Source organism: Phalacrocorax aristotelis, chromosome 2 (genome assembly GCF_949628215.1).
Source record: "Phalacrocorax aristotelis chromosome 2, bGulAri2.1, whole genome shotgun sequence".
NCBI classification, from domain to species: domain Eukaryota; kingdom Metazoa; phylum Chordata; class Aves; order Suliformes; family Phalacrocoracidae; genus Phalacrocorax; species Phalacrocorax aristotelis.
In genome coordinates, this window is record NC_134277.1 from 54419876 (window position 1) to 54434073 (window position 14198).

The 14198-nt window shown below is 36.0% G+C and overlaps 1 protein-coding gene across 8 annotated transcripts in view; it reads left to right on the forward strand.

Annotated features, from left to right (window-relative positions):
• Positions 1-14198, forward strand: part of NT5C3A (5'-nucleotidase, cytosolic IIIA) — a 28932-nt gene that overhangs the window by 8662 nt on the left and 6072 nt on the right. For 3 of the 8 annotated variants that reach the window (XM_075083611.1, XM_075083619.1, XM_075083615.1), the window contains exon 2: positions 7592-7698. The exons of 2 other annotated variants lie outside the window; for them this stretch is intronic. In XM_075083611.1, coding sequence (XP_074939712.1) covers positions 7597-7698 — 102 coding nt within the window. In that variant the 5' untranslated portion in view covers positions 7592-7596. Of the gene's footprint in view, positions 1-7047; positions 7214-7591; positions 7699-10302; positions 10354-14198 lie in introns of those variants that run through there. 3 more of the 8 variants (XM_075083617.1, XM_075083616.1, XM_075083612.1) reach the window with 3 other exon arrangements.

The window sequence follows — 14198 nt, forward strand, 5'->3', positions numbered from 1 at the left end:
TAACAGTTAAAATCTTAATTAGTCTCAATGGGTAACTTCACTTGGATTATTGTATTAGCACTACATTCTTCCATCAGAATTGTAGTGACTGGTAATGTGTTGTAGATTAAACTTTGTCCTGCTGACTTTGCTTTCAAACTGGGTCCCACAATTCCACCATTCAAGGGTCAGAGTTTATTTGATCTAGATACAGCAGTCTTAGGCTTAGTGAGACAAAAATCTAAGCAGATGGTTTTTTCTTAGAAGCAGATAAGAGAGGAGAAGCAGCAGCAACTGCTTCAGTCTACGCCCTGGGCTTAATGCAAATGCCATTCTAGATAGTGTTACATGGAAAGCTTCTAGGGAAACATCCATTTCTTTTAAGTTCTTTCAATGCATGTGCATACAGATATATACAGGGTATTTAATTATAAAAGGTCCACACACACACACAATTTGGGAAAAAAATAGTATAGGTCATCAAAATTACATTATTGTGTAAGGTGAGCATACCTGATACCTGATTAAGAATTTATAAATATTCCACAGTATCTACATACCACCAGTTCTTAGAATTCTATACTCTTAGCCTAGGTATTTTGAAGAAGGATTAGTTGTATCAACAACCTCACCTGTAAGCATTCTTTCGAGTAAGCGTGAGATTTTGTGTAACATGAGAGGGAAGTGGATCCTTCAGATAGCCAGACTCCAACATCGATCCTATTACCGTAGCAGTATTAAAAGAAACTCAGAGTACCACTCAAATTAAAAAATTCTAATTTGTCAAAAATGAATTTTCTGTGTCTGTGCTCTCTGAAGAAGAACTGGTAGGAAAAAGGGAAGAATAGGGTAAAAAATAAGACACTTGAAATTAAACTGAAGCACTATTATGAAGAGCAAATTATTCTCCCTGGCATCACATGTTATAAACAGGGAGTGTTGGCTTTCCTTCCATGAAAGGTCTTGCCTGATACAGATAGTATCACCTATCTAGCAGTGGGCTATAGCAGAGGCCCAGGGAAAGCATAAGAATGGGGCAAATTGTCATGATTTTTCTTCCAGAATGATTTCCCAGCCTCCAGCAGCTTCCATTTCAAAGGCAGCATCTGTAATTTAAGATGAGCATTTTTTCATGTTGTTACCCGGTACCATTTTAAGGCAGTGCAAATTTACAGAATAACCAGAAAGGAATTCCACATCTTACTACTTTACTTAGTTGTGTGACTCCTTTCATTCGTTTTGAATGTGCCTCCTGTTAATTTTAGTTGACGACCTCTACCTCTCACACTGGAAGAGGCAGTGAACAGTCCTTCTCTGTTAACCTTTTCTATGCCATCCAGTCATTTCTCTTCCAGGCTGAAGAATTCTATTACATTCAGTTGTTCTTTGTATGGAAACTTCTCATACCATGGCTCATCCTTTCTGCCCTTCTCAGGGCCTTTTCCAGTTCTGCTCTATTCCCTGGAAGGTAGGGAAACCAGAACTGCATTTGATATTTAAGTTGCAAGTGCGTAATGGCTTTATAAAAAGGGCTATCCAGAAGGCATTGGAGAGAATAGGCACCAGTGAAATGTAAGTATGAAGGCCAAGGAAAAAGGCTATTTTCATATGCCCTGGATTGAGAGAGCATCACAACCTTGGTTTCTTCTTTCAATTCTAGTGCTTTAGAAGTTATTTTTAAAATTTACGCATAACATGATAACTCCTTAGTATTGATCTGAGCTTACTTACATTTAGAATATTTTTATATTCTTTTTTTGGCAAGGAGAGGAATGGTTAATAAAAAAACATCAGATTAAATTCTGGCTCAGGTAGGATGTCATATATAGACGGGTATTTCCAAGATGCATGGTTACTGACTGAAGATCACTTGATCATTTCCAGGTACTCACTGATTACGAAACAATACATTACTTTTTTTTTTTTTAACCTACCAGTGTCAAAGGTTAATTCTCTCCAAAGTGAGGGAGTGGGAACAAAGCACAGAGATGAGGTGATTCCCCTAACATACAATCAGAGGCAAAAGATGCCTGCCCTGAGCTGTATTTGTTCAATCCCAGAAACTTCAGAACTGGTTTGTATGGTCTGTGCCCCGTATATTCTCTCAGAAAGAGACTAAAATTTTGCCTGCAGTAATAACTGACAGGAGGAGATCACGTGAAATACTGGAAGTTCAGGCCCTGGTTACTCCTAGTTCTTCACAGACTTCTATAGGGGATTTGAAATGTTGCATAAAGTGTTGACTTCTATTACTACAGTTGTTACAGTTCTGAGTTTTGTAATATGTACCAATACCTCTGTGATTGAGAAATGTGTCTTTGATTAACGTGTAAGTCCATCAAAACCTGTTTCCCCTATGTTCTATTACCTGGACTTCAAGATACCAAGTCAGCATTGTATCTGGCTTGCCTTCGTTTCTACTTTCTTCTAAGATTCAAAATGTCTGTTGATTTATCACCAGAGATCTCTGCTTGTAGAGTGTTTTTGTAAGAACAAAAGGAAGGTGCATAAGGGACAACGACGATGCAGTATCTTTTATTCTTTCATCTGAACAATCAATTCCATATAGAATTGCAGTTCATGGCTTCCTATGTGTTTCAAATTGATGCTAAAAAATTCTATTTACTTTAGATTTCCAGAACTGCAGAAACTGGTTGGTTTTTATTCTGACCTCATAGACTTTCGTAACCACCTTGAGAAAGCATTAAACCAGAATAATTTATCTCACTGCATGACCTTAACATAAGCTAATCATTGTTCTTGCCCACTGCTTAAAACCTTTGCTTAGTCCTAACGAAACTGATGATCTACCCCATGCTTAAAACATGCACAGTTATCTTGCTGAATTAAAATGTGTCTTTATGTATCCTGATTTTTTTAATGAATGACAGTGGTTTTATTGAGATGCCATTTTTCAGTGAGTACAACATCGTAGTGATTTTTGTATTGAACACAACAGGAGTAATTACTTAAGAAGTTTAGCTGTTCTTTATACATTTGAGTCTGTGTTAGCGTAAGGTTAGAACCTTATGCGTTTGATAGAGTCATAAACAGTCAGACTCTAGATGATCACCAGTTTTCTCTTGTATTGTAAAGAAAGGTTGATCTCTGATCAGATCTAGAAAATCTCTATCAAATAAAGTCACCAAATATGTCTTGTGATACAGCGTTTACCTCCTCTAATCTGTTCTGTGCATGCATTTATTTTTGCATTTTTAAAATATAATAGCTGAATAGACAAAACAAATTCTCAGCTAAAATGGTACTGCTGAGTCTTAAAACAATTCAGGTTAAGACCCTCATCTTCTTAGCATGTGTATTCTCTGGATTTATTAAAGACTTAATTCATTAAACTATAATATGTTCTTAGCACTTTTCCATAGCAAGTGCTGTTTAAGCTCTTTCTGTTTAAGGAATGTCTTACATTCCTCATGAGTCATCTCTGTAACACACACACACTTTCATATACAAATAATATTTCTGTATTGCGTTCTACCAGCTGTAAATATGGCTAGCAATTTTTTTTTTACACCAAACCTGTACTGGAAAAATAAGTGGTATCCAAAGTTCCTGCAAGGCATCCTTCTAAACCTTTATTTACCCCAGCTTCAGCAAACTGCATTTCTCTTATTTTCCTCATAATTGTCACTTACAAATATATAAAGCTCTTGCTGGAACCAGTATGCTGCTCATTAACTCAGTTCACTAGGGCATGAATAAAAATCATGTTTGATTTAAATTCTTTTATATTGGTTCATTTCTTCTGCTTGGTTTTGGTACTTGAGTGCTAACGTTCAGTTAGCTTTCCCCATCTTGGGAGATTATGCCCAGTAGCCTGCTTCAGAAAATATGTACTAAGTAGACTTACTACAAAAGCAAAATTAGGAAACAAATACAGGTCCTTAATGTTTAAAATTGATCCCTGCAATAAAACAAGGTATTGCTTAAGTAAAGTTGGGCATATGCTAAATATACAGGGATATAATCAAAGTCGTTCAGTTGTAGAAGGCTCACTAAACAAGAATAAAAGGTAGTAAGCTCATGAAAACTCGCTAATATTTATACTGTAGATAGGATTTGGTCACGTCTGATTTTTGTAGGAGATATTCTAATTCTAATGAACAGAAATTACTCTTAAATATGACCTCTTTCTTGATCTTTAAAAGCTGATGTCAGTTTAGTTGAAATACTCAACTTTTTATTTAAAAAAAAAAAAAGTTTGGCTTACTTGCTTACATAACTTACCTGTGCTGTGTTCATTTCTTTCCACAAATAGGTGCAACTTAGGGCAGAGGTGCGTAAGGACCAGTAGAACCAATTTTTCTTTGCTTCAGACTAGAACTTCCGGTGCTTCATAATCTTTGAGAGCATCCTGAATCTCTACAAACCAAGTTCACCTAACACACCACCATATAAAGTTGAACATTCTCTTAGTCTTGTATGAATGACAAGTCATGTAATGTTTTAAGTGTTGTTCTTTTTTTCCTCTCTCTCTTTTTTCTGCAGTCGAGATATGGCTATGGCCCTCAGCCAAACAGAAAAGGTTAAAATAGAACCTACCTGTTGAAATAACCTCTTTAGTTCATGTTTCTTAGAGTATATTTAAATGACCTTCAGTGTTGTGAGAGTAGAAATGTCATACTGGACTCTGTTTCTCTCTTTTTAAAAAAGAAGTGGTGATTTTAATACATCTTTTACCAGAAGTTAACCAATGTAAACAAAGTGCTCACCTGACTCAAATGAGCAGTAATAGAACATGGTGAGTAGCAGCTATTGTTAGTTAATTAAAGTGTTTAACACAAAGGTTTCTTAGAGCTGCAAAGACAGTCTTCCTTGTTTTGTAGATGACAAGTTTCATATATGGCATTTTCATTAAGTGAAAGTACATTGTTAGCAGAGATACATTAGATGTTTTTTCTAAGAATTAGGTGTTGGCTGTATTAATGTTTAAAGAAATTTTGCTCATGTCATTTTCTAGCTCTTTCACTAACAGCATAATCGTTCATTTAAAATGCTAATAGACCTGGTATACCAAAAATTAGTCTGTAAAAGTTGGACTTAATTTCGGCAACTCTTTTCTTCAATCTTAAATCATATGTAAGTTTGAAAAAAAATAAAACAAAAGAAACCCCCACAGCTTTTTTTCCAACTTTTTCATAAAGAGCAAGCTAACTTTCTTTAAATTCTTGATAGTATTAGAATTCATTTTTTCATCACGTCTGCAAATTACTAGAATATCAAAAGACCAGTCCCGCTATGTCCCAGTCTCACCTATAAGGTTCACAAGACTCATTTATGTCAGAACCAGTGTCACCTTTGAAATATATAGAAGCTCAAAGACAAGTACTTTGCAAACTGAATGTATAAAGTGATGCCTTTATCTGAACTACATGATTCATCTAGCAAGCATATTTTACGTCAGTGTTCATAAGACCTATCTAAAATTGGAAATCCAGCACTGTCATAAGCTACAGCTTTCTGTTGTGCAAATAATTCATATTTATTCAAGATACTGCATTATACATAGCTTTTCCAGAGATATTATTAACTGAAAGCATACTAACTATATTAAAATACTATAAATGGTAATATTTCTTGTATGTTACCTGTTGCAACAGTATTCAAATGCCATATCAAGTAGATTTAATGGAAGCTATGAATCCTGGCAAATACCAATACCAAGTACATTAGATTTGCTCTATATAGTCTTTGCAGGGATTATGTTATACTTTGAACATTCCTTTCAAATGGTTTTGCTGCCCCAGGATACAGCAGACCTTAACACGTACATTTTGGGGGATCTTGTTCCATTCTAAGAGGATGAGCATTGATGAAAGTTGTATGCTTTGTATCAGCTGAAGTATTCACTAGTTGTTTCACTGAGTCAAAACACAGAGAGCAAAAATGAAGGTACTAGGCATAAGTCAGAGTCTGAGGAATCCTGACAGAGTACATACTGGCCTACGGTTGGAATACAGACATAAAACATGTGTGGCTCCCCTGTACCATTCAGAAAGTCTGTTGATTTTTTTAGATGTAGAAAAACAGCACATAGAATCATTGATTCATTAAGGTTGGAAAAGACCTTTAAGATCATCAATCCAACCATCAGCCCAACACCACCATGCCTCATGAAGTGCCACGTCTACACATATTTTGAACACCTCCAGGAATGGTGACTCCACCTTAAAAGGAAATCCTCCTTAAAAAGAAATTTCCATAACTGATTAATTTCTAGAGTCGGGGAGGGGTGGGGGTGGGGGAGTGTTACAGTGTTAGGGGTTTTGTATGTGCTACACTACTAACCTGCCCTTGCTTCCGTTCTGATGACTCCACTGGTCACATTCATGGCCACCTATTAATTGGTCTGGTGTTTGTGGTTAGTTCTGGCAGCCTGAAACAGTGATCATAAACCTCAGGTTGAACATAAATTATGGGATAGTATAAGGAAGCTTGTACTGTTGCTACAGCAAGAGTTAACTTCATGTGACACTTCCAATCATTTACACAACTTCAAAGTGTAAATAAGATTAGACAATACTTCCTTCGTCCTCTCACAGTAAAAAAGATTCCTTTTAAATACATCTTCTGTGTCACCTAGTTACTGTCTTTGATCAGGCAGCATGCCTAATGACAAACTTCTGAAAGCATGTTGAGTTGCCTTGTCTCTCAAAAATCCTGACAAACAAGCCTCCTTGATTTCCTGTTTCAGTATCACATACATAATTAAAGTCAAAACAATGATTAATTAATTAATTAATTTGCTGCTTCTACACAAATAAATGTGTGCTCTCTTGTAAACGTTATGAGACCGTGTCAATGAGCTGTAAGAAATTTGTGGCACTCTGCAACAGGAAATCCTAAAATACTTGAAAAGATATTGTAAAAGGGTTAAAAAGTAACAAAATAGTAAACTTGAAAACAAGTGCCTTCCCCTGTTAGAGCAGTCCAAATTTGCCTGCTGCATCCATGAAAGCTGTTCATTCAGAGAAGGTCAAAGGTTTTGTTGTTGGTACACCAGCTGATCATCTGTAAGCCTGTCAGGCTGTACTGCTGAGCATAACAAACTGCTGTGCATTGCTGATGTGCGTCACAGGACCCTGGGGTTTTGCACGGGGATTAGTCAGGCTGTATTTGGAAACGCCCTCAACTGCACTTTGTGCTGCTATATTAGTGTTTCTCAAGCAAGAGGAATTTTCTTTTGCTTCTGCAGCTGCTCCTGCAAAACCCTCTGGTAAGTGTGCACAGCTTCTGTCAACAGTACTGACTCTGTCTTCTGCCTGCATTATTTAAGCCAGGGTTATGAGCCGAGGCATTACTTACACTTGTTTATTGTGACAAGTTGTATTGAAATAAAATCTGATACGACAGAACTGGCAACAGCATTGAAGGAATAAATATATTTACCAGTTTTTATTGAATAGGTTAATTCAAGTTAAATGTTCCTCTGCTTTTAAATATGTACCAGAGTAGTGTTAAGTGTGGGCATTTTCAGAGTGACGTAGCTATGTACTATGCATGTCTGCTTTTATTTCTATACAGCAGGAATAGCAAAGATCATATAATATAGCAGACCAATTCTTAAAAGGATTTGGTTGGTTTCTGTTGGCAGCCTGTATGCAAGCCCTGCGTCTCTGGACTCTGCTTGCCACCTATGCTGTTGCAGTAGGACAAAATCAAGGACAGAAGAATCAGGAGTGCCCTAAGCTCAACGCACAGGTACTCTCCTTTAAAAGCACAAGAGGAAACGCTGTTGTCATGTTTTCTGTGAACACTCTCTCTCCAGATCTTTTTATATGTTTTCTTCCAAACTAAATATCAGAATCCAGCACATTAAGTGTAAAAAGATGTAAATAACTAAACAAGCTAAAACAGGAAAAATTATTTTTAGTATGCATCCTATTCCACTTCTTAAAATAGCTTCAGTTATTTCATATAACCTGTGCTGGGTATCTAGTTTTCCAGCATGTTATCAAGCAATTGTGAAGATACTTAATGTTCTGTTTCATTTCCATAACAACATTTGCCTGTTTACTTTTTAAATAAGTAGTCCTAAGGCTATTTCTTGGCAAAACTACCAAAATAGTAATTTGGTAATTACTAGTTACTAAGGGTTCCTTACCATATTTGAGTTTACATCATATGAATATAAAACATATTATGTTTTTTGTTTTGGTAATTATAAACCAATAAATATCTGTCCTGAGCTCAGGGTATGCTAGTGGACCGCAAAATCACTAGTGCAATTCTCCTGACCAGCTGAGCAAAATGGAGTGACTGATGTGACTACACTTGCGTCCAGTAGCTTTTAACGTTCCTGTCTAAAAAGATAAGCCTACTAACAGCAGGGCTGCTAAGAGAAACCTCTGTTGCACTCATAGACCAAAATTCAGATTGTCTGAATTAAAGCCAAAACTTGGTTTATACATATATGAGCATATGTAGCTATATAGGAGTGTATATAGATGGAGGAAAAGAAATGCACACACTCCCATTCTGTGGTTTTTGTTACAACTCCTCCACTTCTTGCAGCTCATACATTGCACACAGCAGAAGTTACATGAAGAAGCTTGCATGCTTTTCAGAAGTTTTTTTGTAAGCTTTGTTTTCTAGAGTAAGTAGACAAAAGTAACGTTCTGTAATAATATCAAAATGAAATAGAGAGGAAAATAAGATTAATTGTAAATTAAGGAATATGTCCCTTTTCTTTATAATTTCACCAAACTGATACTTTCTGCCGTCAAGAACACCGAAACCTATTTTCTGTAGCTTGCCAGGGTATCAAATTTCACAGCTCTCACTGATGCCATGCCCTGCCTTTTTTGGTTCGTGTCTGCAAGTAAGTATATGTGATAGCTGGTCTCAGACATTGGAATTGAGCATTTGCAGTTCCCAAAATAAATGTTATTTATTCTTGGTTTATACTCTTTTACCTGAAAGCTATCACCATAGACTGGAAATAAAATTTACAAATAATTGAATCCCATCCATTTTATCACTTAGATTTGCATTTTCCACGTTCAGAAATAACATTAGTAGTTCCCTCTCCTTGTAAGCCCACCCTGGTGTGTCCTCTATATCAAAAGTTAATAGGTTGGAACCTAGTCTAGTCTAAGGCAGGTTTACCAACAAAGTAGAAAAAAAGAAATTGTGTGATAATTGAAATTCACATACTGACAATAGCATTATGGCTAGTTCTTATTCATTGTCGTATCACTTTTGTGACATTATGGTCATCTGAAATTTTGTGGAATATTTTTAATAGGTTTGCAAGCACGAGAACAGGCCTTATCATTCTTCAGTATTACTGACACCTAACAAAGTACTCTATCAATCACTGAGAATTAGAGAAGTTCCCTTCAAATTTTATCTACCATAACGCAGGGTGTTTTCTTAGCAGTGATTTTTGGGAGGCATCCGTACTAGATTAGTCTTTGTAAAATAAGAAGACTTTGTATTTGCTTACAGTAGTGTAGGCTTACAGGGTATCAGTATAAAAATACTTTGCCCCATTTTTTATGTCCTTGGTCAAAGCATTACTTAGCAGACTTAGGATGATAACCTCTTATATTTTTAGTTACTAGTAGTAATGTTTCAGGCTGTGTATCTGGATTTGATTGTGAAATGAGCCATATCTCCATGCAGTTAAGATAGCAAGTCATTCATCCTTTCCAACTTAAAATTACTGACAGTGAAAACAACAGAAGGTCCCACAGTCATCCTCTATGTGATTGTACTGGCTACTTTTCTATTGGACATTATTTTTTTTACTTTTCTTGGGGTTTGTGTTTTGGTTTTGTTTTTTCAATCATAGGGACTTACGTCGTCGTTTTTCTGGGCAGGGAAGTAATGGCTTAACCTCCAGCACTCAGTAAAGTTCACTATAATCTTAACTCCAGAATATGACATTACACCTTGTGCACACAGTCAATTATTAATTCCCTAGGATACCTGATTGGAAAGGCCCTCTATAGCATCTGTGAATTCATTTAGATACCTGCTTTCATTTTAGTGATTATCACCAACTCTTCTTTAATAATCCAACTGACACAGCATGCACTTACATATACACTTTCTCAAATACTAAGAAAACAATATATATAAGCAGCACCCAGATACAACATAAAAGCAGCTCTGTTTGCAACCTTTCTATTCAATTGTGTATAAGAAACTTTATTTCAAAACTAGAATTCAATATGTTCTTTACAGTAAATACTTTTCCTCTTTATTTAACCCAGCTACACAGATGCATGTCTCATAGTAAATATACTTGTAATTTTCAGCACTATCCTCGTTGTAAACAACCCATTCTGTGGTTTGTAGGACTGGGGGATTTCCAAACCTGCGTGAATCCATTACTGTTCATTCATCAAGGTATGACTATAACATTGTTAGCTACAAAAGAATTTCCTACATCCTTATTCCAGTTACCTGCTATCACTAACAAGCAGATCTTTTTTTTCCTTTTCATAAATCAAATTAAGCTCAACCTTTAAAATAATCTTTTTCAGTTATGTTCTCCTTGCTTCTGTTTGAAGGCTCCTTAAAAAAACATCAGAGACTAGAAATTTAAATGCATTTGTGGCCAGCATATGTGCCAACCACAAATTACCCTGGGGAGCTATCATCTTTTAACGTGTTTTAAGAGAGAGACGTCTCTGAGCTATTTCAGTAACATACAGGTGTCTTTGGTAAGAAAGCAGAACTCTTCTCACACTTTTATAAAACGACAGAATAAATAGGGACACTTAGGTGATTCAACATGATGTACTTTCAGATGTCACAATGAAATATGAATTACTTTTCCTGTGCTAATATGGTTTTAGTCCGGTATGTAGAAGTTCCTTGCTCTGAAGAGCTTTCTTGCCTTTGTTAGTTGCTGTGGAGTGTTTTATTTGGTTGTTCCTCCATATGTGTCCTTCCCAGTCAACTAATGCATCAGAATTTTGGGCCTTTTGTCTCTACTCAGTTGACTCCTAGAGCTCTCTTAAACAATTAATAGAAAGACAAGTTTTATCAAATCAACTGAACTTTTTTTATTAGCATTTTTTCACTCTCTGTTCTTTCATCTGTCTTATCAGTTCTCTCCAATTTGAATCTGCTTGTCTCTTTCAAGACTGAAGAATAGCAAATATGCAACAAAAAACCAACAGCTAGACTGGGCAGAAGTGTAAGACCTTGAAGGAGACAGTTTGCCGGAAAACTGGTGACTGCTTATTAGACAGTTTCACTTACTTCTAATACAATAAGGATAAAGCCTAAATAAAAGAGTTGTTACTCAACGTTCAGTTGCAAATCTGAATACAAGGAACTAGTGATGGGGACAGTGGCTATTTTGCCTAGCCGTATTTGTCTGAGGCTTATCAGATGCCACATCCATAATGAAGACTTGGTTTTGCCTATGAAAGTGCCTGTGAGACTGAAATTGTCTGGGTTATAAGTGCTGCAGAATGCTTCCCCCCCCCCATTAAAATATTCTTCAACTTCAATTCCTGTGTAAAAAGGAAAGATGTATTAGAAATAAATGAACCTTAAAAGCTGATCTTGAGTAGGAGTATCAGTTTACAACATCAAAGCAGGAAGCTTTCATCATAGTCAAAATCTTAAGCAATGTCTTGTTTAACATCATCTACTGAAGTGTTTACTAAGGAGGTTTCTCCTCAGGTTGTTTCAAAAACTTACAAAAGGCCTCAGTCTGAAATAAAACAGTAGTAAGCAATCCAACTTTCCCTCTGATCTCTCCATCTCCCTCAACACCTGTCCTGTTTAAATCAGTTATATTAGGAAGTCTGTTACTTAGTATCTAAGTAAACCAAATAATGCTTGAACTACTTCTTACAAAACAGCGTAATTAGACTACACTTTAATTTTTGCATTCCAAATCTAAAAATACATATATAATTTGCCTCCTGAAAGTCAAAGGAATTAGATCAGTCAATTTACAGTGAAAAAAATTACAAAACAGTCATCCATTTATCTTTCATTATAGAGAAAAAAATGCTGTATACCCACCAAACAAGTGGTAAGGTTACTTTTGTTTACCAGTACTGTGTAACATACAAAAGAAATACCATAAAATACCTTTAAAGAGTTGCAGATTGTTAGTGTTTTATTTAATGAAGCTAGATCAGTTGACATGCTTGTGCTGATAATTGTGAGTAAATATCTATAAATGCTTTGTAGATGTGTTTCTCAAAAGATTAGGGAATTCTTTAACAGATCTTTTTCAGGAATTTTTTTTAAACACTCACTAGCTTTCTCAGTGATTCCCAGTTTGGGATATAGTGGGAAGCCAATCCTAATGTACCATTTAGGAATTTGCTGTGCTCATAAAGGTGACATGGCACTGCGACCACGTTAGAGAACAACTATCTTGGTTTAGGAGGTACCATTTTTGAAGAAAATTATGGCAAAGGAAAACCCTAACTCTTCCAAACTGAGTGAAATTAATCCAGTTTTTTTTCTTTATAAGATTTATAAAGCAAAAAAGTAGTAAATCCCCTGTCATGACGGAAGGATTTTTGGCAAGATATTCTGGTATAAGTGAAACTTTTTGGATGGGTGGAAAACCTTGGAATGATTAGGGTTTTAGAAGGATTTCTATTTTCTGTTTTCATTAGTGCCTTTGAAAGAAAGTAGCACTAAGCATACTGGGGATTAGAATTATTTGTTATATTGAAAAATAGGAGCACTGATGTGGAAGAAAAGCTACAATCCAGCAAGAGGATATGTAAAATTGAACACTTTGTGCAACTACCTGTTTCTGCCTAGGAGTAGTTTTGAAGAATATTTGGTTATTACTAACTGCATTTGAATCATTATCACCATATTGCTGCTAACAAAGAAAGTGTATGCAAATGTGTCGGCAAAGATATTATCTGAAAACACGGGCCAAAGTAGCCCTTCAGTTGAAGCCTGAAAAGAGCAGAGCAGTTACGGATGCTGTGTTTCAAGAACAATATAGTTCAAATGGCTCGGCCAGGACAACATCAAGAATTGCCAGAGATTTAGAAAATTGTGCTCTGCAAAAGAGGAATTAAAGAAATTGGAGTTCTTTAGTTCAGGAAGAAGGGAAAAATATCTGTGAGCTCCTGTGAAAAAGAATAATTTCCTCCAAGTTGAATGACTTAAAATTACATTAAAGAATGTTAAGGAGAGGTTAAGCCAACTTTTCTGAACATGAATATAGTTGAGCACTAAAATATGTGGTTGAGGAATATGTGAGTGAAGGTTTTGAAGAATGGGTTAGACAAGCTGAGAATGATGTAGCTGTAATAGTTTGCTCTTACCTGAAGGCAGAGTGAACTAGAGCTGATGTTTAAAGGTACCTCCAGCTCCTTCTTCTGCCTGACACACAAGTGTCTTTTCCATTACAAATGCATGTTTGCAAGACTTTAAAATGTCATCTTTTTCTTAAATGATAACCTAATTGCAATTTGACTTCAAGTTCATTGTTACTAATAAACAAAAAGGTTTAGCAGCATCAAGAGCAGGAAGAAAGAACGTTGTGTGACCTCTTGGCAATTCATGATATGAGAACTCTGTTTCCAGAAATGTGTCGGTAAATAGAAGCTGCCTTCCCGCCCCCGCCCTTTTCTTTTTAATTAGGTCATTGCAGCGAAGATTGCATGCTAGGTATAAGAAAAGGAAAGCTGAATGATCAGAATATGAAAAATGTGATTCCTAACAATTCAGTATCTCTGACTTCCTTTACAGAGAAAATAAAATTTACTACTCAAATTCCCACACAGACAGGTTGCAAATGTCTGATGCCTTTGCTTTAGAAAGGCTCTATACATGATTAAAAAGGAAGGAAATACATACTAAATGTTGAAGTTTCTGTCAATAAGTAGTTCTTTTACCATTTCTGCAAGGTTGAAGAGGAACTTTTAAAGCAAGCAAAGGCTTGGGGGGGGAAGGGTGTTGTAGGGGGAGGGGTGGGGGTTTTGTGAGGGTTGTGTGTTGTTTGGGTTTTTTTTTACCAAATTCAGCATTTATCATAATATTCAAGAAATATTCTTCAAAAGGAATATGTGGTGTGATAGCATGTGTTATTTCAAAAGTGCAGTAAAACAGGTAATGGAAAATGATTGATAGACTGGCTAGGGAACAAGAATTACTGTACGGCCTTGTTGTATTGGAGTACTCAGTTGACACACACAGCATTCTTAAAAAAACAACAGGTGTCTAAAACCAGCCTGTCTTCTTTATCTGTGTTG